Source organism: Lingula anatina, chromosome 5 (genome assembly GCF_051362555.1).
Source record: "Lingula anatina isolate TDL-2025a chromosome 5, LinAna3.0, whole genome shotgun sequence".
Lineage (NCBI taxonomy): Eukaryota > Metazoa > Brachiopoda > Lingulata > Lingulida > Lingulidae > Lingula > Lingula anatina.
The window spans coordinates 1,144,455-1,170,887 of NC_141771.1; the positions used below are offsets into that span (position 1 = coordinate 1,144,455).

General features: G+C 38.5%; 1 protein-coding gene across 3 annotated transcripts in view; it reads right to left on the reverse strand.

Annotated features, from left to right (window-relative positions):
* The window catches only part of LOC106158808 (neuronal acetylcholine receptor subunit alpha-10), a 64,079-nt gene that overhangs the window by 31,329 nt on the left and 6,317 nt on the right, over nucleotides 1-26,433 (reverse strand). For 2 of the 3 annotated variants that reach the window (XM_087013598.1, XM_087013600.1), the window contains exon 2: nucleotides 1,167-1,321. In XM_087013598.1, coding sequence (XP_086869724.1) covers nucleotides 1,167-1,227 — 61 coding nt within the window. In that variant the 5' untranslated portion in view covers nucleotides 1,228-1,321. Of the gene's footprint in view, nucleotides 1-1,166; nucleotides 1,322-7,008; nucleotides 8,187-26,433 lie in introns of those variants that run through there. The other variant, XM_087013599.1, reaches the window with a different exon arrangement.

The window sequence follows — 26,433 nt, forward strand, 5'->3', positions numbered from 1 at the left end:
TGATTCGTTAATGTCAGATCTGAAGATGAGGAATTTTAACCAAGCAGTACGTCCGCTAGCAGATCAATACAGCGTTCTGAACAAAAAGATCAGAAGGTAAAGGACAAATCGATTCCAAAATTAGTCAAGACTTTCGTATATCTCAAACTTATACTTAGGCAATCAGAGTCCTTCCGATCCTCCAAGGGGACTAACTAAGCAGACGATAGTCGAATATGAGCTAAAATGGCTGACGCGATAATCTCATATACATGTTAGCTTTCAAAATGATGCCACTGTGACTAGAGAAGGGTGGAATTAATATGATGCATAAAATATTGTGAAATGAAAGCTTCTGTAGTTGTATCGATAAGATAATCCGTTGCTTGAATTTCAAAACCCAAGTATAATAACAGGCAGCTCATTTCGTAATCTTTATAAGCAAAGTTTATCTTATCATTACAGTTTAATGGTGATGATTATGTACATGTGACTGGAAGAAAGGCTTCTTGGGGCTCCGTTCTTCTTTAAATCTTGTTAATATGGAAATCAAATGATGACCGATATGACATTCGAAGAATGGGCTGTGATGACAGACAGATGGAAGAACGCTTCTCAAACGCTGTTTTCGACAAGTGGGGTCGTCTTAATAGTTGCCCCGCATATCATGAAACAGTGACTAAGAGAGCATTTCTGCCTTTCTCGAGATATTATCAGTCATTAAGACAGGAACCAACCCGTTCACCAACTTCATTAGGCCCTACACTGTTTGATTTTAATCCTACTTAAATAGAGTTAGTGGTGATATTTTTTTGTTTTTGTTTTCTTATTTTAAACGCCCTTTACGCTATTCAATATCTAATTCTATTTTCTTGTTCCCTTGCTGAAATGCTTCTGTAAGTTGTGGTCTTTTTGTTACTTCTCATGTACATTTAGATTAAACAATAGGTTTTGGTACCATTCTTTATAATTCCGCTATTATGAACAAAACTAATTATTGTCTAAATAAAGATGTATGATTTCAGATCTTGGCACGTTTTTATTACGCAACATCTTAATATCAATTTGTTTGACATTAGAAAACGTGTGAATCGTGTGGACCTCCCCAGTAATCATATATAAAGTATATAAATGATGCACCATCAGGTATTGTACATGAAATAAATAATTAAATAAAATATACTCACAAGTTAATCCAAGACAACAGAGGACGGAAAGGCTTATTAAGATGCACGGTCTACAATCCATTATAAAGCTTGTCTTGGCACAAGGAGCTCGAGGCAAGTGTCGTCTGCTTATTGTCGTCTGCAACTATGGTTAGCAGCCTGGTAGCAACATGTTCCTAAAAAAGACACAAAGATACGTGTGTTCATTTCACCTAGTAAGAGGATATTATTCTTACAACATTATTATTATTATTATTATTATTATTATTATTATTATTATTATTATTATTATTATTATTTTGGATTGAATATTTCTCCGCAGTGCATGTTGTTTACAATCCAAGGAGGGGGGAGGGGCGTTGTGGATTAACTTAATACACCACTGGTAGGAATATTTAGAAAAAAATCAATTACAACATGTATAAGTTCCATATCAGTCAATACTTCACTGAGCGTCGAGTCAATGTGGTTCCGTATAACAATCGGCCTTGCCTTTTTTAGAATATATTTTCTTTAAAATATGTATATATTGGGAAAAAAAACAAATCTATAGGTGATGACTTGATGGATCAACTACTACTTGACTTAAGTATTGTCATTTCAACAAGGTTGGAAACACTACTTTCAGCAACTATAAAACTCCCAAATTAATTGTGTGTTTCAGATTCAACGACCAACATGTATACTGCAATGCATCATAAGGTGTAAAGCCTAAAACACAAGTCTGGCGTGCAACCTTATTTCCTTAGACTACATACCACGCCCAACTCAAAAGCTTCAGGGCTACAACGACTGCAGATTTAAAGCAAAAGTAACGATGGTTTCTATCTTCGGGCAAGATGGTTTCATTATTTATTTTTCTGTTCGCCAGGACAAACATCGAGTTATGAGATTAGTTCAGGTTGCTCCCCCAAACCTCCAGTACAAAATATGCTACTTTTACAGACCACTGAACATTGCGCGGCAGAGATATGAATAATTTGTCTCAACTCCGAGGCACCAATTAAACCGACGCAAGTTAATCTCCGTAAATAACGCACTCATGCATAGAAATGACTCCACGCTACAGCCCCCTGTAGTCAGCTAATTGGTCGGCTAAAGTAAGGTTTAAGTTCTGATTTGATAACATTAAGACACCAGTAAATGTTTAAATTGACGTTGCTATATTTTAGGTTGATCTGCCACAGTACACACTTATTTGTTTGGCCCTGGCGTATTGTGTCTTAAACCTTTACTCCCCCCCCTCACCCCTCCTCCCGCCCCGTGCTTTTACTCTTTATTATAATTTGATGCAAAATTATGTCCATTTATAATGATCTATAAACTGAACCAATGTACTCCCATTAACAGCTATACTCCCGTTACTGTTGTTTGATTTCTAACTATTTGTATATCATGATAAAAAAGAATTTACAACAACTGAACTCTCTTGAACGGGTTAGCACAGGAATAGCCAAGTAGCCCAAATTAATTGTCGTATAAAAGTGAAGAGTTGCGAAAAAGTCGATTTGTGAAATGACCAAAAACGATTAGTTTCGATCAAACTAAAAACCATCCCATCATTATACCATCAAGTATAACGATACTTAGAAGCGCTTCTAATAACATTTACAATATTTTTCATCGCAAATAGTCTAACAAAGTGTAGAATTACAAAGTCGGCTTTAAACAATAGTTCGTAACCATAACAACTACCAATGGAAGAGAAAAAGCACCTTCACAATGAAAAAAAAAAATTAATTTGTAAAAAAAATTACTTTACATGTACAAACCTAACATTAGTTAAGAATAAAAGACAGACGGTACATACATATATATATATATATATGAATTGAATGCTAAATCAGCCGTCATCCTGCATTATATTATCCAATATTCAAGTACATGTCGAATAATTGGCATATCCAATAGGCCCCATAGTTTGCCAGTGTGCAGCCTTTTAAACCGAGTCAATTTGTCGTTAAGGAGTACATGTACACTAATGGGCCATTAAGGTAATGCGGGCGTTCGTTCTAGATAAAGACAGATTCCTTAATAGAACCTTACACCACCACGATACATTGTACTTATGGGTTTAAAACGCATACAGACGCGAATCACCGAAGACCTAAACATCGTTTTGGTTTATACTTCACTCCAAAACATGACGCTCCACTTGAATTGGAATAAAGAGACCAGCTTTCACAACAACAACAACAATAATAATAATAATAATAATAATAATAATAATAATAATAATCCAATGTAACACTCAGTTATATAGCATTTGGAGGGGGACGTCTTCCATGTCACGCTCAATATAGCAGATAATATGTAAAGAAGGCAAGGCAATTGTAAGCAGTTTGAGGAGTTGGTGATTTTCCATGGCATGCTCCACAAACACCGTCAGGCATGAAGACATGACTGCCTTTGTTCGGTTGATGAAATTCGTGTCGTTTTGTCATGCACAAACACCTACAGATCTGAATATTCATACTTGTTCAGGCCACCAGACTAGGCACCTTTATTCAGTTCAGTGGAAATGTATTGATGTTATTAAAATCACGGTAGCTTGAAGTGCCATTATATGCTGTTTTTTATACTCGAAATGATGTTATAGCTACACGTGGGACTTCAGCACGGTTGAACTATGCAATCAGTGTTAAGATATGATCTACAAACGAAAAGGAGTGGTTACTTGGATGATTCTCGATCTTGACCTTGACCTTGACCCTGGGAGGCAATTTTACAATCCCGACTCCAAACATAATAGATATTTTACAAACAGCGTGATATGACCAAATGTCAAATCGTATTATATTTTCAGTGACACACTGAGAACTTTTATTGAAATAATTAATGAAACCGAAGTTATAAAACGTGTCATCGTGTATAATATTTCACCCCAGATACTACAAATTGATTCTCACAGAATACAGACCAGGGCACAGAAATAACCTCTACAAAGGATTCAATATTCCATGAATTCCTCAAACTCCGCAAATTAGCCTCAAATTGATTCTAAATCTAGGAAACCAGCGGAGCAACATCGAAGCTGGAAACCATGGCCGCACAATGCCACGTCTAATAGCAGGAAGATTTTTTCTAAATTACAAGTGATGACATCAATTGCCATCTCAATATGCCAGCAAGTCAAAGACGTTAGCAAAGCAAAGTGCCATCATAATGGACCTTGCCCAGGCAATGAGGTGCCTTCGTGAAAGATTAGATTGCCTCTTTACTGTTAGACTACTCCATCAAAATAATATTATCCCAACAAGGTTAGCGAAAAAAGATCATTGTTAATCAATCTGTTCCTTAAATAATTTTTTGCAATCATTTTGAATAAAATCTACTTTGTTACACATTCACATATATAACTGCGAGTCCTCAGGAATGCTTGATATTCGGATCATGGGACTAGTAATAATAACTATAATTTGGTACTATAATTTTCCACTTCGGCCACTGATGATCAAAATAGCTACTTATACCCAAAACATTCATTTGATGCGCTGTTCAGTTAATCAATGTAAAAACCAAATACTGTTTTAATGCCATAAACTGCTGTATTATCGTATAGTATCAGACCTCGTAGGCAGTGGGGTAATGTAAATGTTGCTGAGAGCGAACGTCTAGCTGGCTCAATGTATAGGTAAGATACCTACATTGGTCCTATCATTTCACACTTTGAACCGAACGATTGTTTATAAATAGCGCCAAACTTAGACACAGAATGGAACAAGCAGATTTGTCTGTATGGAGAAACCTTTACCGCGTTCCTTTCAACACCTCACTGAAAACCGTTGAACTTCCCTGACCTTAAACACCATATACGCTGGAGTGAAAACAGTTTATGTTGCCAACATTAAATTTATCAATTCGATAAGCTGGGATATCTGACCGAATTCGCACGTGCTCAAAAGGTGTTTTCTTCATGGTTCGAGATAGATGCACCAAACGATGAAGAAGTTTTCGATCATCTCTTAATATTAGGAGGCCAATGCCCCCCTTAACATATTTACATGTTGCACACTTCAACTTTTGTCAAAATCGATAAAAGTTCGGACAGATCTTATTTCTCCGACGAATTTCCGTAATGATCTATTTTATCTGGTTTACGTCAGATACGTTTATCCACTGGACTAGCTAGAGGCCTAGATTTCTGGTAAAATATGCTATTGATATTATATCTCATAAATGGGCGCAAATTGAAGATTTGGCTACATCATCAAACATAACTGGAGGTTGGACCAAACAATTTAAATCACTAATATGAGTTCGAGTATTTGAAAGTAACACTCAATTCATATTGCACAGGTAGCGCAAGGTGTCTGTATAAAATAGAGGTTTTGTGTATATTTTTATCTATTGAACTTTATGTGAGCAACAATGATAAAACGGACACGCACATCCTGTTAAATCGAAAGCCCCCCCCTCCCCCCCCCCCCCCCCCCGAGACAAGGCCATGCTATTTGTCCATACGTGCATCTTTTTTGTGAACTTCACAGCTGTTAAATGGATACCAAAATGACGAGTCAAACGAAGAACAAAGATCCATTGTTGTACCAATTCCTAAGTAAAATTAAATACCCGCAAGTTGTACGACACAAGTCACGGCTCTTAACACTAATCATAACATGTTTGTATCTATTTATTACCCATCATGGTGAAACTGACCAGGGGTCCTTTCCGACCACGAGCTATTAACCTCTGTGTCCATCTTGACCATTACAAATTACCTGCCAATCATTTCAGCTATTTGATCTTCAAGGAACTCGTTAAACGTATCAGTATACATGGAAAGGGGAAAACGGCAAAAGGGGCAGTTTTTTACCGTTGTATTTCATAGTTGCTAAAGGTCAAATTGAAAGTAAGGCCGCGTGTGTGTGTGTGTGTGTGTGCGTGCGCGCGTGTGTGTGAGAAAGAGAGAGGGAGAAAAAGAGAGAGAGAGAGATTGAAAGAAGAAAGAACCATTAAGTTTACCTCTTTGACAGAAAGAGCCAGAAGAGGGTGAATTACATAAATATGAATATACCTATAATTGAAGGTTCAGGGCGGGGGTCCACAGTGAGCAATATTCTCCTTATTGATTGATTTTCTATTGAGTGAATGAAACCTGTATGTGAATCCAAGAACAAATTAACTTGTTAAAAACACTCGTTTGTGGAAGTATCTTTGAAACCGACAGCTAGAGATAAGACTCTGCCTGAGGCTACCTACAGTGTGTATTTCACATTAAAGCAACAGATCCCAACCTTTGATTGCCTGCACAACCAGGCGGAACATGTGCGCCATACCACCAGTGAGTAGTCAAAACTAATTCTTAAGCAATGTTACCTTCTCAAGAGACCTGGTTTGCGCAATCACGACTTATATTCCCTACCCATACCAGGTGAACAGGCCCATTCAGGCAACCGTCTGTGTACACCATGCCCAATCAAATATCGTTTTCACTGGTACAGATATTCTACGCGCAATGTAAGATGTTTAAACTTTATATACACATCTGTTTGTCGAAATTTTACCAGATATTCAAAATAGTGAAGACGAAGTATGTAGGCTATGTTCTTACCCGAAAATAAACTGCGTGCAAAACATGCGATGTAATTGGCAATTTCCCTAACTTTTTGAAGAAACACTTAATAGGCCTAAATATCAGTCAAAAATCAGGTGGGAAGATATTGGAATCGGCGAACGCAAATCACAGCTTTTTTCCATGGTCTAATAATATGCAATTTGGCGTTTAAAGAAATATATAGCCTATATCGGAGGCACAAGTATCTAGACATGAATTACATAAATAAATAAACGCACATCAAGGATATGATATAAGTCGTCCTCATTTTACCATCCACTAATCACATTCGTCATCATTTCCTACCTGTGGATTGCCGGCCACTTCTCTGTTTTCAGAATCCGTCAACAAGTCAGAATAGAAAAGACAAACGCCATATAGACCCGTAGGAATAGATTCCAAACGTGACATCAAAATCAATGCCTACCGCGATTTCTAAGCAGTGGATTCGAGGAATTCTCATTTAATATCCGCAACAAAAAAGTTTATAAAACCCAAACGTATTCCGTCCAATGTGAAGTGAAATATCTGTCGCTCTTCTGCTGTTTCGTTAAGAATTTCCTGCTTGTTTTTATATTCTTAAGCCGCTAGAGCTGTTACAGTGATACATGTTCCTGTCTTCTTTCTCAGCGTACCTTCAGCTATCAGGTTTATAGAAATCACATATATGCACTTACTGCCTTCCAGAAATTTCGACACTAGTGTTAAATCTTTAAACCATCTTCCCTGTCAGACACTTAAGTATTCTTGATTATAGATTCTCTATTGTTTACATGTGTCTTCGATGGGTCTTCACCGCATTCCTAAATAACGTTGGTACATGAAAATACTATTATAACGTTTAAAAATATACAGCTTATAGCCTTCTTCAGGCGTCATAGATATGTGCAATCATCAACAGTTTTATCTTTCTAGTCTAACTCCGTCACTGATTTTGTGTGCGCACTCACATGAAACATGTGCAGAAATATAAGAGACACTTGAAGCGAAAATATCAAGCGCTTTGTCGCATTTTGATCCATCCACCATTAGATGAAAGCATGAATTAGACGTTTGGACTTGTATCATGAGTGAACATAGTGACCAGACCTTAGAAATGTAGTGAAAACTCGCACAATGAATAATTTCCTAAAACACGTCGACCTGATTCACGGGGTTAAGTCGACCGTGAAATACCGCTAACACTATTCATAGAACTTCAGCGTTCCAAATGTTAAAAGGTGCACAGAAAATGTCATGTCATTTGTTAAGTGGCTGTGTTACACGTAGAATGCTCGTCAACCTTGTCACTCTGGTCAGACCTGCGTGTATGGTCAGAATCAGGAGGTGTCTTTTGTTCTTACCCAGTCACTGCCAGCTGTCAATACGGTAAATCCATTGCTTTATCCGAGATACAAATGTCACAGTTATAGCTACAAGATGAAAATTCAGTTTTACGTCCTCCTCAGTGACGTTAGTTTAGTAAAATTCTTCGTGGGAGTAACATCGAATCACAAACACTGCAAGAATATGCAAAGAGTTTTTGCTTCGTGTTCTTTTACCATCAGCGAATTGCCACTAGCGAGATACCGCTACAATATGAATATATCTACCGTTTCATGTTGGCAGAGGCAAACGTGTACAACGTAGACCAAAAATCACTCGCTAAACTTCTAGGATAAAACCGCCATGTATCACCGCGCGCCGAGACTCTTCGCCGCAGACAAAATGAAACCACAGTCAGAGAGAAGAATGCTATTTTATCGACGATGCTTGTTCTAGCCGCGGAAGACGAGGACGCACTACGCATATGTACGTTCACTCACAGTTATTCACTTGCACAGCCTTTAGTGCTCTTTTTTTACTCTCTACGTCCTCTTCTTGTTCTACAACTCTTTACTGACATTGTCACTAATGACATAGCTGTGCAAGATGTATATGTAAGGTCTATAATCCATTCCTAATTTGAACTGCTTGCCTTAAATTGCAAACTGTAGAAGACTTTGAAATTGACAAGCTTTTACTTTCCTTACGTCATTCTAGCTGACTGTTATTGCTGTTATTGCCAACCTCATTGCTGAGAATTATCCCATAATCCATTTGAGGCTTTACTAGTCGTTTTGATCTTTAATATGCTGGGACGTAATCACAAACGTTCGGCAGTTCTCCTCGTTATTATACAATAACGGTTAACTAGAATTGTCTGATGCAAAATCCAAGCTAACATTGATTCGGTAATTCTAACAGAAAGTTAATTGCATGTTTCAAATTGTAGTTTTGTCCACATCCAAACGAAGTTCTTTTTGCCGTAATCCAGTTTCAGTGTAGATGTCCAATTCCCATCTGGCAATCATCGAAGTTTGAGAATTAGTTTTCCTGCCTACTCAACTGCATTCTAAGTCGCTTACATCACTCAACCTAAATGACATCACTAATGCACTGTTATCTGTTAACGCTTCTGATCATTCTCAAACGCTTTGGCTCCAAAGTTAGGCTTAAGTGTTCTTTTTGATCTGCCGTTTGCCTGCAGTTATTCATCCCCGTTCATCCATATACCGCCAACGGCCTAGTGGCATGACCATGTTAAAATAAGCTGTACGCTCAAAATTACAACTTGGTGCCCAATACATCTGAACGTTTTTCGATATGGTTATTATTCAATCTTTGTGGTATATCAGATCAGAAAGTCATTTTCTACTCATAAAATGCATGCATTTGGCAGTCAATGTGCTTCTTGAGATCTATACTCGGATTGCATATCGGTGATTGTAGCTGCTGAGTGTAAGGCTTCATTCACATGCAATGTCTATTTTCTAAATTCTATTTTCTATTCGCGGTATGTCTTATGATCACGGTCTGTGCCCTTACGCGGCGGGATATTCAGGGAACATGGGAACGTGATCATAAGATAGCGCGAATAGAAAATAGAATTTAGAAAAAAAACATTGCATGTGAACGAAGCCTAATTCGCTGGTGGAGTAAAGGAGCATTCTTGAATCCAGACGGGAATTGGTAACGACCTACGACAGTCAACCTGCATAATATCGCACAAAACTGCCATCAAAATCCAATGCTCATGACTTGACTACAGTCTGTTTCCTCCAGAGAACACTTGTATCAGCGTGCCGCAAATTGTTTTACCGGACTCGGTTAAGTTTTACGAAAGATCACTACAGCTGATTCTAGCTGTCGCGTTACCTTATGGAAATACATTTGACAAAGCTAAGGCTGCGAATACATGGGCCTATAAGATGGGCGCTCAAAATAACAACTTTATTACATAAACTAATATGTTTCATACCTTACATTTCACAAGATGGCATCTGAGAACCTGGAATTACATCCAATGGGAACCCATTCCAAACTCCATGGCTAACAAACGTTCTATGTTGATTACATCACCCCAATTTACTTGTGCCCAGTTTGCAATTAGATGACCAAGAAACTCACCAACACCAGCAGTTGGCAATTACAATCCAAAGTTCACAACTGAAGTTAAGACCAGAAGCCTTTGTTGCCGTAATGTATCCAGTTATCTAATTGTTGTCTCTGTGGCAGTTCAACATGTAGACACAATCCTCACCGTGTTTAACTTTTGATCCACGTATTGATTGTGGCCATAGAAGTTAAACTGGCGTTACTTCACACGACTGCAGAAGCTCGTTAGGACTCACTTGTGTGAGCCTGTGAGGAGGAGAGATGTCCGATATTAGGATATGGAATCCCGTATATTATCCTCTCACTTTCTGGACTGTGTTTGTTTATGAGTTGAGTTGAGTTGAGTTGAGTTGAGAATGTTGAATAGATCTTGGTTGTAACTGTCCCGAACGTTGTGACGGAGACCGATCAATGGATATACAATAACACGGCGCAAAGATCTCCTTCAAGAAATATGTTCTCCGCGCGCCGATATTTTCCCAAAAATTTACTTTGAACGGTATATGTTTTGCTTGCAATTTTTGATTGAATCTTTATGTATGTACTACAACGCCAATATCTGTAAACTGAATATCTGAATTGTCCTTGAAACAGTATATGTATAACAAGAAAATCGTGGATGTGAGCCGCAGGTCAGATGGTTCTTGCTTTCTTGCTCTCAATACAAGAGATGAACGGCCTTACCAATTAACACCGTTGGCCATGTTAAAAAAATCTTTGGGAAATTAAAATTCGATTCATTTTCCGTTGACACCGTCAGTTATTCTGATATACAACAACAATGGCAATGAAAAACAAACAATAACAATAGGTTAATGCGCTACCGTAGGGACAGTTATAAGATCTCCCACATCTTTGTGTCAACGGTGAATATGAAATAAAACAAAATCATTAGGGACGTACAATCACAGACAATGACTGTTGACACAAACCATAAGAACGTTTCCCGGAGCACTATCGACCGCTGCCGCTCGATGCGACAGAGGCGGCGGCGTCCAAATAGGAAATGTTTGTTTTTATGCCGCACATCTGAAATCTACTTAATTGTATAAGATGGATTTATTGAAATCTCTGGCTTTTCCACAGACGAGCCTACTTTGCCGTGGATACTTTTCACATCTTCAATAAAAGAGAGACATTTGTTGAAAACACTTTTTACATGTACATGCCATGTACAATTGAAAGCAAATTGCACTGAGGTTTGAACTCGACATGACATCACCAAAAACACCAAATATTACGTGTAAGAGTGTATGGCTCAGTAGGGGTACTATAAAACCTCGTCTTATAGCGACGCAATGAGATTTTAGCGGTCTTATGTTAATCTTTCCAAAAATAGAGGCTCAAAATCTGCTTCAAAATGTTAACGATGTGTTCCCTTTCTTTTTGAGTTGTTATTTTATTATCAATCCATTTAGCGATGTATGCAGTCATTTAGATGCTTAAAACGTTGGCTAAACTAGATTAATTTGATTGCATTACCCCTGCTGTGCACCTGTTATGTTCAAATAGCCCTCATTTCCGCGTTGTGCATCATACATGAGCGAGAGAAACATACTGGTATAACATAGAGCGTTTTTATAAAATTATTGCTTTACGCCTACTGTGAACAAGCTGTGTTTAGATAACGTTTTTTTTCAGTACCCCGTGTTATACACGAACGCAAGAACAATACTGCTAAAAAGACTTGTTGATCGTTATTTCACCAGGTGACAACAAAGCTTTAAATTGTTGCCAATAAAATGTACAAATTCAAAAAATTTAGTAGATAAATTTGTAACTTTTGGTATCCATAAACTTAGCAACGTAAATAGATAAACCGTTGAAGCATTAATGGTGTTTCCTAGGTATTTCATAAGAGATACAGAATTCACTTGTGTAATTATTTGTTTTAACATGGACGGGTATATATTCCCATAGACTGTTCAAGGTGTTAGCAGCAGCCATCTCACTCTCACCCCTCACTGTTACCGTGTACACAGTTTACATAGACTACACCGGGGAGACCTTTTAACACCTCCAAGCAGGCTAGCACAGGTGAGAGGGGATGATGCATTAGCTTCCCAGCCTGAGAGTCCTCTATTGTGAATTTAGAAATCAATGACCTGTGAATTATTATAATTTTTATTAGAGACCATCTTAGAGATTTGACCGTCTGTAACTAGACCAAGTACGTCTGAACCAACCCCTGATATCGTTATTGATATTCAATTGTGACTTGTAAAGGAAATGTCATACACTCGCACACACACACACACACACACACATACACACAATGAGGAATAAATCATACCTATCTATAAATATCTCTTCAATAAAGAAGAAAATATTGATAGAATCCCCAGTCAAGCTGTTTTCAGCATGATCTTGGCTTGAAAATAGCACCGTTCAATGAAGAGAAATCATCAAATATCATCAATAAATAATAAATATACCCGACCGTTTTCAGCCGCGAGGGGCTGTGTTTCACTTAGGGCACCATCTAAGCACATGACAGTTTAGCAGATATCTTGTCTTCAGCAGATATCTTGTCTGGTTGCCTGAGACAGTACAGCGTGATAAGACCAGTTTGATAAAGACCAAAAGATATAAATCATCCGATAAAATTGATCTCTATCAGTTCATCGGGTCATCAGTTTATCAATATATCCTCGCCTCCCTGGTGTTAAACACCTCCTTTGGGATAGAAAAGATAATTTCACCTCGATTATACTTCGATAAGAGCGTACGTGATAGAACCAGGAAATGATCATAATTCACTATAACAGAATTTCGAAATTTAAACGATGACTTACGTTATTGAGAATGAAAAGAAAAGGAAAATGGGAGAAAATATCGGATACATTCTTAGCAGACAAAATTACTGGGACCCAGTAAAACTGGATCACTTACCCGATTGTTGTGACTGAGGTAGTGGGGAGCTAGGGGGGTAAGAGCAAGTTTTATCCCAAACAACAGCCAAAAAATGAACCCCTAGACGAAAAAGCCTGACTAGAGCGCAATCACCGTTTCGGCATTGAGAAAGGGTGTTTGAGCCCTGTGTTTTAGTGCCCTTCATATGATGAAAACAGTCAGTAACTAAAAGTACTCAAGGACAGTTAAGTTTGTTAAGACTTAAGACTATTTCAAGTGAAGCAAAATTGAATCAGGTTAGTTATAAGGTGATGGTACCGTTTGGTTCACAAAGTCTGGCTATGACATAAGTTTATTCCTGTTCTCAAGGGAGGTCACGTGTCTCTACCGACCCCCTGATTACGACTAGTTCACCATACGCAGCCAATCTAATCCCCTATTGTCTACCCCCAACTGCCGCCGTAGTCAGGGTAAGTCGTGTGCCATTATATCAGCTTCCTAGGGTGACTTAATCGTAATTGGCTTACCTGTCCAGACGGATTGTAACAAGTGAGGACGCTCCAAGGTGACTGTTAACACGTCTTTAGGCGAGTTCAGCCGGTCTTTAGGTCGTGCTCGGAGTAAAGGGGTTTATGCACTAAGATGTGTGAGAAGTAAAGGACTAATTTGGTGATGAAAGATGTGACAGGTGTAACAAATGGCTTAGTGTTATTCCACATATAGAATACATATAATTATATAAATAGGGCCTATACGACAAGGACAACAGTCATTTAATTTCATTTACTCGATTTTTTTAACGTCTACATTACAGATCGGTTTTCCCGGGGAGGCCTTTAACAGACCAAGAGGCCGCATGACGCATTAGTCGGATAAGGGTGCAGTTAGATTTCCACATCGCACAAGCTCGGTGGATCTAACTCTCCGGAGACTTTCGCTAAAGTGCAATCAGTGACATCAGCTTAATAATTTCCCACCTACCTTCTCGAGGAGGCACGTCAGACAATTAAGCTGATTCCCCTCATTGCACTTTAGCGAAAATACCCCACATAGTTGGACCGACTCAGCTTGTGCGATGTGTGAATCTGAATGCAGTCTAAATATTGCATGCATGAATTCTGTCGCCTTGTGACATGTTGAAGTCTTAGACTAGTGGTTAGTATGGACGAAGACATTAAAAATCACAAAACTCACCCGCAGTTTGGGCGTGAAAATAGGTTTCTTTGGAGAGACGGCGAGGGCAACAATGTTTTTTTTCGATAAGATATTTAAGCAATCATATGTAGAAAAGCTGTACACACATTGCCAGGGATGGGTAAACACAGGTAGATCTACATGTATGCGGCTACTCATACACAAAACTGAGTACAGAATAAGAAGAGATGCACGATAAAATAGACTAGTGGATATCTTTTACAAAATAGACAAGTAGATATCTTATACAAAATGCGTATAAACGATCCTGATGACAGGAAAATAGTTTGAAAAAAACAAGGCCCTCATTTTGTTACTAAAAATTATCTAAATAGCTTATTATATAGCATGCTGGCGTACCAATCTTCTGTAAAAAACGTGAGAATATAAAAGCTCTGGGTGGTAATACACAGACAAAACAAATAAACGCATAAAAAGAAGATGTATCAGGCCAATTAGAACAGAAAATAATATTCCCTTTGAAGGGTAACAAGGTTAATCAAATATGATATTTACTCAACGGAGTAACCAGATTTTTTGCAACGAACGCTGAAACTTGGGGCACTTAATAAATGCATTATACCAGCAAATAGGATTACGATGGGCATTACGGGAAGGCTCCAGAGGTTTGTGTCTTTTTATCCATAAAAATGTCAATCCTGTGGCCCGCGGTAACGCTGAAATCTGCTTACATGACTCAGAAATATTTGAGAATATGGATATCCAATTGTGAATCATGTGGTAATTCTCCTTAATCTTCCCTTTGGGGTAAAATACCAAAGTTTCACATGCTTTAACATGCTAAGACATTGTTATTTTCTGAAAAACATTTTGATAACCTTTAACTGCAGTCGAGTCCACGTGGCTGAAGGCGAACTTCTGCTAAAACTTGTCTTGGGGTTTGATCTATGGGAGAGCTTTCTTTCCTTTTTAGTGTGTTAATTCAGCGCCTTAGTACATATGTTGCAGCAAAACAAATTATAAATGATTGACATCTATCACAATTTTCAAGAATCTAACCCGAAGCCTGAAAGTCTTTTCTTACAGAAGGTCTTGCAATAATAAAAAAGGAGGGTTTGTTCACTGATAATGGAGAAAAGCTGCTTGCACCAAATGATATGTTCAGTATATTAAGAGTACCATTAAATATTCAATGAAAGGCTGACTGAATGGAATAACAGCTAGAATATGAAGACGTATTTGATTAAACGGTTTAATCTGAAGCTAACCGCTTTGACTTCGAATCAGCGTGCCAATATGATGAATTCTCTGCTTATGAACGTAGTTAAGGCAACCTCAAAATCGCATCTTGTTCCAAACAATTTGAAATTGAATTAATTGAAAAGTCTTGCAGGTAATCAGCGAGTAATCTTTAACATTTATCGTCTATGCAGATCTTCCTAACCATTACGTAAGCAAAGTGTCTAGCAACAAATACAATGAACTAGAGTTCTGGAATTCTGAAACTCTTTCTGTTCAGTGTCTACCATTATGTAGAGAAAGCGACTGCTAATTCCAAAGAAAGGGACAGCAAAATATATACACACAAAATCGTTTGAAAAGAAACCCATCTTATTTTCTGTAAAAATGGATATTTAGATAAGAGTACCCAGTGATGGAGACATCAAAATACCTGCTTGATCTGCTTGATTAAATGCTGTACAGATTTAATTATGCACAGAAGTGATACCGAGTATCAACTTACTCTCGTGAATCTACACTGTAAAAACAGTGCTTAGCATTTAAATATATACAACATACGTTAAGCACCTATACGCATTTAGAAATATGTGTAAAAGCTAAGCACGTATAGCTTTTCAAGCGTTTCACAGAAGAAAATGCTAGACACCTTGGCAGTGTTACACGTTTAGCTATGTGCTTAGCTTCACCGGTATATGGATCTATAATAAGTCTATCACAAGCTAAGCACATTGGCTAAGCACTTCCCCTGCTAAGCGCGTGAGGCTGCTAAACATATGGAGCTGCTATAGGTGTGGAATTCCTAAACGCGTGGAGCTGCTGAACATTACTCTCTACCAAGGCCGCAGTTCTTGGGGACATTTTTTGCTGAGGCGACATCAGACCAAATTGACTATCTATTTATCTAGAGACATATCTGTGAATATCTGTGAAAAATCAATCTGTCGCCCTGGTAGAGGGTAGCTGAACAACAAGTTTGGCTTTTCAAGCTTCTTTCAGAAGAAATTAAAATGTTTAACATTCTTAGAAGTGTCGCACTTTTAGCTATGTGATTAGTTTCACCGGTCCCATAAGTTTATTACAAGGCTCAACAATTTGGCTTAACACTTCCCCTTGTAAACGTGTGGAGCTGTTGAAGGCGTGGAGCAGTCTGCTCGAACGCTTGGTGTCTTTCCTTGCAGTAACGCGTGCTTATTTAAAATAGGTCTATTAAAGATGCATACAAAGTCAATTTTTTGCTCAAAACCCAACCAAATAACAGTATATAGTTTCAAAAAGTATAATTAAGAAAATTGCCAGAAGGCGTTGATTAATATTACCCGAAAAATGATATTTGAATGGATTTTTCTGTTAGCTTACTATCCTGTATATACATGAGGCAGAAAAGTAGGTCACATAAGTAGGTTAAATTTCTGACCAAAAATTTAAAGAGCCGTCTAAAGCTCTTTTATGGCTGATCGAGTGATTTATTCAGTTTGTCCCTTGGCATGTCGACTTTATTTGAGGCGTATACGAATCTAGTAGAAGTGGTTTATATGTGTTACTGGCAACCCACGCTCCACCGATGCTCGGTTCACATGTACCTTTAAGTAATAATCCAAATAACAAATAACGTTTTCACGACGTTATCAGATGGTTACATGCTGGTAATGGTATAGAAGAACATTATGGTAACGTTATGGGTGTTTTAGCTCCATGCAAAATGATGTACAGTAACGTTATAATTTGTAAAAAGATTCGAAGACCGTTTCTACAAAATTTTATGATACATGTAACGTCATTTTGTGGAGTTTTATCAGCGTGTTTATAACATTCTGGAAAGACATTATATAATGTTTTGAAAACAATTTTTATATAAATAACCAAAACACGTCTTATGCTGTTTGAACTACAGTTAGCGGTCAATTCCAAAATGGGCTTGGGGTTAGTCGGCGACTAGAGCGGTGCGAGTTGTAGAATATTCGGACTATCGGTACCGAAATAACCAGCATGTGATGAAAGTTTAAATAAAGTATTATAATGAATACCCCACCATCATCCTGATGCCCTATTGTTCATTACTTCCGGAAAAAATAAATAGATATCAATACCGTAACGCATTTTATCAAAATATGGAGAAAGGTGTTTTAAAGTAAAAATGATAGTTGTTTCGTGACTTTAGTGAACTAGTGAATTTTCATAACCTGCTTTTCAGAAATACATTCCAATAAACTTCCTCGCAAGGTCAGCTAACACAAGGATGAATAAGTCCAGCTGTAAAGATGATAGTGGGAAGTCAACGATGTTGACAGTTCACGGTACCCTGTTATAGAAAGAGATAACTATAGCAGTTAAAGGTGACCGTGAGTTCGTCTGTGTGTGCGTGTGTGTGCGTGCGCGCGCGTGTGTGCGACTAAAACAGTTGAAACCCTTAGCACCTAAAAGTTAAACAGATACACCCTACATTTATAAGCCGTCAAACGCGTCATACTGCTAAACACAAGCGTGTAACATGTTAAGGAGCTAAGCATGTTAGGAGCTAAACGCGTCGAAAAAGTGAGACAAAACAGGCGCTTAGAAATGTGTTTAGGAGCTAAACACTGTTTTTACAGTGTAGGTTGGTTCGGATGGGATCTGCCGTTTCGTTTTCGAGGGCGGGAGAGGGAGGGGGAGAATGGGGCAGGTGAGGGGTGTAAGTACCGTGTACCGACCTGTAGCAGGATAAAGACATATGCCCATTGGCATCCGTTTGAAATATGTATTCGTCTGTCTTCTGCAAAGATCCATGACCAAAGTAATGTCGATGGCAAAATAGACGCCATTTAAGCTATAGGTAAATGCTAGGTAGAGTAATCACTGGATACATGTATCTTCATATACTTCAGTTCGTATACAGTCGTACACAAGTAAGGCCTTTTAAACAGTTAAAACACACGCACGCGCACACATAAATACACACATGCACACACACGGGTTACTCTAGACACTGACATTATACGCCATTTGAATGAAGAATACCGCTGTTCTAAAGCATATCCACAAATTACTGTGTAAAGTAGCCAGTGGGTGTTGCCCCAAGGTTATTATCACACGAGCCTTGCGCCTGCTGTAACATTTGGAAAGTATTAACTCCCACTTTAGGAGTTTGCGTGCTTAAAGCCCACTTTCCCACGGCGCTACAGGTGAGAAAAGCGTCCCTCTCAACCAAGACCAACGCTCAGTGATTTTTACCATCTTTAAGTGTTTTGCAATCGCTTAAAAAGATGAACTACCTGTACATGGAACAAACAGACAGTGGCAGCCAGAAGGGATCATCTAATCAGTTACGCTGATTTTTGAAATGTTTCGCGCTTCTGAACACGGGTTCTCTAACCTGCGCGTAATAAAAAGCGCGTGTGCATCCCTAAGGATGTCCACGCGCTGACACTGGCGTCCACGCGCGCACGGAATTCACTAATTGAAAACAAAGTTTCTTAAAAGGCATTTTCTTCTTCATTAAATTGGTGGAGAGGAGGGCTTTGACAAAGGGGCACAATTTCTGAAAGTTCTGTCAAAACATGACTTAATTGTGTGTCTGTGTGTGTGTTAGGGAGGGGGCGAACCACAAGTCTGTGTTAAAGAATAATAAGTAGAAAGAAAGCAATATATGAAACCTTATTGAAGGCGAGCTAAGAGTAATAACTCATCGGAACTACACACACACACTCTCTCTCTCTCTTTCTCTCTCTCTCTCTTCACACACACACACACTCACACACACGTGCTCTCTCTCTCTCTCTCTCTCTCTCTTTTAACTCACATCTCTCTCTCTCTCTTCACACACACACGCGCACACACACACACACACACACACACACACACTGACAGACACTAATATCTAAATTGAAAGTCAAACAAAACAAAGGCTGCACTGTGCGATATGTCATCAATATTCACCCGAATTTCCGTCTCTAAGCATGTGGCCCCGTATTCCACTCCTCTGTAACCGCTTCATTTCGGTCCGAACTGAGAAATCAATTTCCTCCTGAGATAAAATCCAATTTTTCTCTGTCAATGAATAGATCCAAACAACCTTGGTTAAAGTACTCTTATTGTGGATAAATCCACACATAAAATATTTTACACTATGTCCAAACTATGCATATGCCTAATGTCTTCTACATGTATGTCAAACAAATAACGGTGTATAATGTATGAGAGCCAAGTGAAACTTGTATCGTTATCTTTGAAAACGCATCAACACTGTAATAAACAATACCAGGTATATGCTTACTACTGGTATTACTCTCTCGGTGTCCTCTCAAATCTCGTATAAACTTTAGTTTTACTCCTCAACATCGTTATCTATATTATCTTGTTGTTGTCTTTTTTATATGCTCCCTTATTATCTGATTGTGCTTATAAAAAAGAACCTTCAGAGCGGACGTTTTTTCTCTGAGAACGAAAAAACGTCTTTGACGGATTCAAATATCGACTGCTGTCTTTCGATATTTCAAAAATGCATTTCATTTTCACCATTCCTATAAAACATTCTTGATTATGTTGATCTATTTTTATGTACTTTTAATGAAGACTGCCTTAGAATGAAACTGGTTCAAGCGTTAAGCCAATGTCCATGTCTACTCTTTGTTCACAGTCGCTGTAATAAAATACGAAGTGCAGAAAAGAGTAACAAATAAGAGAAAGAAAACAGAGACAAATTTCGATTTTCCTGTCTCAGCTATTACATCTATCAGTCTAGAAGACGGGCTTCACACAGAGGATATTGATTCTTAAGAAACTGAACCCTTCATCCTGCCCCCCCCCTCTCTCTCTCTCTCTCTTTCTCTCTCTCTCTCTCTGTGTGTGTGTGTGTGTGTGTGTTTGCGTGTGTTTGCGTTTATGAGCTGCACATACATGAATGTGTGCCTGTATGCTTGTTAATTTGCGTGCAACTGTATGAATGTGCACGAATGTGCGTGTATGCTCGGATCTGTTGATATGTAAGAGCATACAACCGCGTGTGTGCACGTGTGTATATTGGTCCATACGTACGCATGCGCGTCAGCAAGCATTGAAAAGCACGGCGCTACAGCACTGCAGCTTTTATAGAAACTGCTTAAAGGCGGCGCACCATCATCCATGTTTATATTCATGTATATGTGTGCATCACAAACATTTTCTAAAACGAAACACTGAGACAGACAAGTTGAAGCAGACAAGATGCTAGCCTCGTCTTGAATTTACCCAGATTTATTTGACTGTCTGGTCCCCGGAGAGGGATGCAAATCTCCAAGGAACGCCTTGCTTAGTCTATCGTCATTGAGGCCCTGATGAAATAGCTCATCATTTAGCTATAAAATTTAGAAATTGTCCGGTGGTCAGAATTGCCTTATCAGTTTAAATCCACGTGGGACATTATAGATGGAATGTTTGAAGGTTTTCTGTCTAACAATCGAGTCCCAGCACACATATTAAAGGAATTTTTCAAATGAGAAAAATGTGATAAAATTAGCCATAGTCACACGTATCAGGTTTCAACCTTGCCTTAGCTAGAAAATATAAAAAAAGAATTTGATCGACATAGGGTAGTATGGGATACATGAGAGCGTTGACACCATTAAGTCCACAAATTGTGGGCTACGACGTTAAACAGGGGGACACGTGAGACCGTTTGACATTGTCAGGTGAGATGTGTACAGAAATGTGTGACCTAAAAATTAAGTGTCAGTTTCACGTGGCGCAATTAGCAGGTGCACTAGATCAACTCTTATGGTGAGAGCTCAAATCAATAAGCCATTGGGAAAGATGCATCGCACGTACGAAGTCAAAGCACGGCAAGGATGAATTTATCCAGAAAGCTTAAGCTTGAATGCAACCTGTAGTTTATTTTTTTATTCCACGGATTCCACGGGAGCGTCATTAAATCTGCTTAATCACCCTTTTAACTTAATAATTGGCTCTTCTGGAAGTTGTCTGGGAAATTGAAGGTTTCCATTAGGACTCCCACCTGATGTTACCTTCTTCACGTGAACCTGGGGAATTGTCCAAATTCATGGTGCATTTAGCGTTATGTGATTACAGAGCGAAAATAACCGTAGGGCCTTTGGTGTTTCCACCTGTACCCCACCCCCACCCCCCCACCCCCACCCCACCCAACCCCCACCCCACCCCACCCCCCGATGTATATAAACATGTATGTTGAGAAAGCACCAAAGAAAAACTGAAGAAGACCGTTCATATGATCGATAAATGTTAATTTAAGTGCATTCAGTTATTGTCTTTATATTTCAACTATTACTATAAGTCTGCCAAAAAGGCTTTGACATAATATTATTATGGGTTGTTTGTAATTCCGCCATCATTTTTGGAGCATGATTTTTTTTTACCTGAGCGCCAAACTGAAGTTAAAGGGTGAACTGAGACCCGTCTGCGCGCTCTCTTTTGCTGCATTATCGTATTTATTTGTTTGGGGCAGCTACTGTAGAGAGACAAGAGACAGTCCCATGAGTTTTCCAACGAGAAAAGTAACTGCATGCTACCGGCCTATGGTGCGACTCGCGTTTGAGAAATCGGAAAAAGATATGAGTTCGTATTAGTCAAAACCAATAATTTGTTTTCCTAGTTGGTGGAGTTATCAATTTGAATTAGACTTCCGCAGTGATGCTAAAACGTGATGACAGAATTGAACGATCCAAGAAGTGATACTTCCAACACGGAGAAAAAACTAATCCGTGGGGAGCAAGGATCTTAAAATCGGAAAACAAAGGTGGACATTAATTCACGACGCTGAGGTCAGTACTTGAGACTTTACTGGTCTGGTAATATCACAGGACAGCAGGAATGGGTTTAAACACGAATACAAGTTCCCCCGGGATAGAACCGATCTGCTACAACGCCCGGTGCGTGGTATTCCCGCGGGCCTTTCTCCTGCCTAGGCTGGTTTATTCAGCGTCCTAGTGAGTGTCGGTTGTAATGAAATGACCTCAACATATAAAGAAGTATCTGCCTCGATTGACAACTGCACCTCGGGATTTACTGGAATGAACCATGGTATTTTTACCCTCCCATCTGCTCAAATAAATAAATTAAACAAATAAATAAATCAACAGAAAGGAAGACTGAAAAAAGAAAGAAAGAAAGAAAGAAAGAAAAATAGGTAATAAAACGATATGGATGTAAGAATATGAATTAAAAGAAAACAAAAAATAAAAAATAGCAAATACAAAGGCCCCTTTGGAAATGCGTCGTAATATATAAATGTACTAACCCATCATTTATTACTGTCTATATACATTTCAAAACATTAATTCACCCTGTAAATATGCGTTTTATGAGATCTATTATTAATTTTTGTCTATAGTCATTTTCTAAGCTACGTAGTAGCAACTTGCTTTTTTCAACCGCGGTAAAAATACGTTTTGATCACATGAGTTTTCAGAACATTACAGTATAAATCATGTACTTATGACATAAAAAGATGATAGGGCGTTTAAAAACATAACGTTGACATTATTTTCGAACAGTCCGTCTATGCCTCAGAGTGCTGGCATTGCTCTCATTGCGGGGTTTAAACCGTCACAATCAAGAATGAAGGCTGCCCCCGGAGAGAGTTTGCCGGTAAAACCAAACCGCTCTTTTTGCTTGCTTTATCAACACATGCCGAAAGTATCAAGTAAATTTGAAAAGAGCGTTTCATATCGCAGTGATGCCAGTTCAAGGGCGATCATGCAAGCACTTGTGGAGTCAATGAGGCGGAAAATCAAAGGAATAAGAATTGACCTCTCATACAAATGCAAAATTTGAAATGTCTTTGGCGTGATCTGTTTCGGTGAAAATGATGAAATGTGTCAAATAGCTACACTTAACAAGGTCAATCAAATCAGATCTGTTTGTTATTTTTACTTATATGATAGCTCCAATGGGACACTTTTTGAGCGATTATCTAACTGAAAACGCGGTGACTTAATCCTGGCGTCCAACCTCTCCCAACCCTTTTCAATTTTAAGTTTTGTGTGCAGCGAAAACAGACACAAACCAGTGGAGCGAAAACAACAGATAAACAATCAAATCAACAATCAAATCGGCCTCTACAGGCGGTGTCATTTACAAGATACATATTTGCATGTTAGTAAAGAACAGTTTGTATCTCTGTGACTGTATTTGCTCCAAAAACTTTTAAACAATCAAAAACCACAAAAATGTGTTGTTTCGACGTATTTTTCCATCTTCTGTCTTTCTGTAGACCTCTTTGTTCTGGTATTGACGAAATAGAGTCTTTTTATCAAAAGCTTTTGCTAGACAGGGTAGCCAAACCGTCTGTCAAATTTTCTGATTTGTGAAAAGCCAGTCTCCTATGGGCCTGCCCTGAAATTGACCTTATAACTTTATACATTTATGTTGTTTATCTTACGCAATTGATTGTTCAACTGTACAATACGTTGGCACGTGCTGTTCAAACATTTCAACAAAAATTTTAATTTGTTTTTATTTACCCTGCGGGCTAACAAAACGTTTTTTTCTGACATAATGAACCTTGTATACAAATTTACGTAAAATATAAAGAAATTTGATTACCAGATTATAGTGAAATCGAATACTTTTCAAACTCGATATTAATCCGACTCAGGGCACCCTTTGAATGAAGAGAAGCCCTGATGATGTATATTCATGAAGTTATCACGTGAGGGCGATATCGCACATATCAGGCTCGTGTTCTTCTATCGTCTGCCAAGTCTCATGTTCATTTCAATAGCAGCTCTTTGAAATACAATGCAACAATGTAAAGAAAAAAGGGGAAATATTTACTCGTTTCTACCACACTGAACGAATAAGAAAAACAAATAAAATTTAATGCAGCGTAATAGGACTGTGGAAAATTTATTTACAAGCAAATTTTCGTCATTGCGATACGCTAGAATTAGGTTACAAATCCTAAAAGAGATATGCTTGCGCGGCACGAGAGAGAAAAATGAAACATAGAGGGCATTGTGCAAGGTCGGCCACCACCTGTGGGAGGGTTAAATGTTTTCTTTCACGCTTAAGGAAAAAACATTGACATTCACACTCTCCCACCCACAAAAAAGTTCAATAAAAGATCAAAGTTGCGCACCCTTGTGCCTTTTAGACTAAATGATTTGCCATCTTTGTGATAAAAAGGCGATTTTGAAGAAGCATGCCCGGCCAAATTTTTGAACCGCTGACCGCCACGCCGTCATACGAGATCATCGGTCATCAAAACTAACTGTTTACTTTTATAGTAACGAAAGCACCTGAATACCAACATACTGAAATCAGATACATATACATTCACCCTTTTGATGTAACTTCAACATGCTTTGAGGATGATGCCAGCACAGGAATAATTTTTGCCAAATAAGTAATGAGAAACACACACGGCGGTAGGAATGCTTTACAGGCCACTCTACCTTCATTACGACAGGGCAACGGCCGGGAAATCAAGCACCAGGCACGCTAACAATTAACCCTTAATTTAGAGTTATTCCTCCAAATTTACACGCGCCTCTCTGAATAATTTGCCTTCAAAGCTGGCCGCTAGAGGCGTGGATTGCGTTCACGTTAAGGTGTCAAGGTTTCCGTGGAAACAAAGGAAATACATGTGTTTCTACACGTGGTGGTTGTTTCTTGTCAAAACTATTTATCCAAAGAAACGTGGCCCCGGTACCGTTAACAATTTACCCTTAGACGTTACGATTTGAACGCGTTGCAAAGATTTAAGTTTACGACTGCTAACCTGGCGAGAATCACCACTGGATTTCCTTGTCCAGTGGCGAAATTCTTTGTCTGATTCACCATTGTTCAAAAACTCACGGCAGTAATATTCATATCTCGGACGAAATCCAAACCTCCTTTCAACTGTGCTTGAATACGGACAAAATATGGGGTTCACATACTATGGAATACTGCCGCTAAAAAATTTATATCTTAAAGAGGAAACATTACTAAAATTGGTAAAATTTGGTTCACAATTTGGTTCACTAACAGAGAATATAATATATCATCCATATAAAAATACATACAGAAGTTATATTGTAATTACATAAGCTATTCAAATAAATAATACATGAATCCATGGAGACCATGGATATGCGGAAACTATAAAAGAAACATGGCAGAGTTCACAAAAACTATTCCAGCAGTATTCACGAGTCCCCTCTTTTCCTTGTTCTCACAAAACTGTCCACATGCAGAAAAACTTTGTTATTCCCATTGATAACGACCGCCATTTAAAACGCTATAGCCTCACGTGTCGCGTGTTTTTCTATTCATCAAGTGTGTCAAGTGCACCGCTTGAGGCGTATTATTCAATTTTAAAACAAACCCAAATTTCGATCCTTTCACACTTAAATGTTTTTTCTTGTAATAACGACAGTGAGAAGTATGTCTTTCCAAAAATGAAAACGTGCGAAAAGATAATGAAAGGCTCCACACTGCCAATTCCCAATATGGACTTAATAGCGAGGAATCACTTTAATTCAGTCAACTCTGGTCGGAGTCAGACGCCACACCACGGGCGGCGAGCGAGATTGCAATACAATTTACTTGATTGCTGATTCCATTTGTTTTTTTTCACCTGTGTTACAGAAACGTTCCACTGGGGTCCAGCTAAAGAAAGGGTACAATTTAATTTTAGCCGGCTAAATGTCCTGCAGCTGAAGTTCTCGTTACGTTGGTTTGGATAGGATGTAGTGACTAAGTAACCAAATTAAGTTTATTAAGCAGTTTATGGTCCTGTGAAATACCAGTAGGAATTCAAGTTCAACTGGGTGCCACAAGTTGGCCAAGTTATCATTTGAGCAATACTGAGTAGGTCGTAGGAACCCCAAACATGAAAATTATCACAATTGAAAACAAAAGGAGCAGATAGTCAAAAATACGTGGAACATCTGCCCATATATGGAGATGGAAACATGATTAGAAAAACGGTAGCGTCATATAGAAATGTTCGCACTAAATGCAGAAACAAGCATTTTTTTCTAACTTCAGAATCTCGATTGTAAACATCCATCTATGGTAACAATAGTCTCATCTAAGCACCTGGGGGAAATCCTTAATTAATCATTAATTATAGACATAGACCCTTAATCA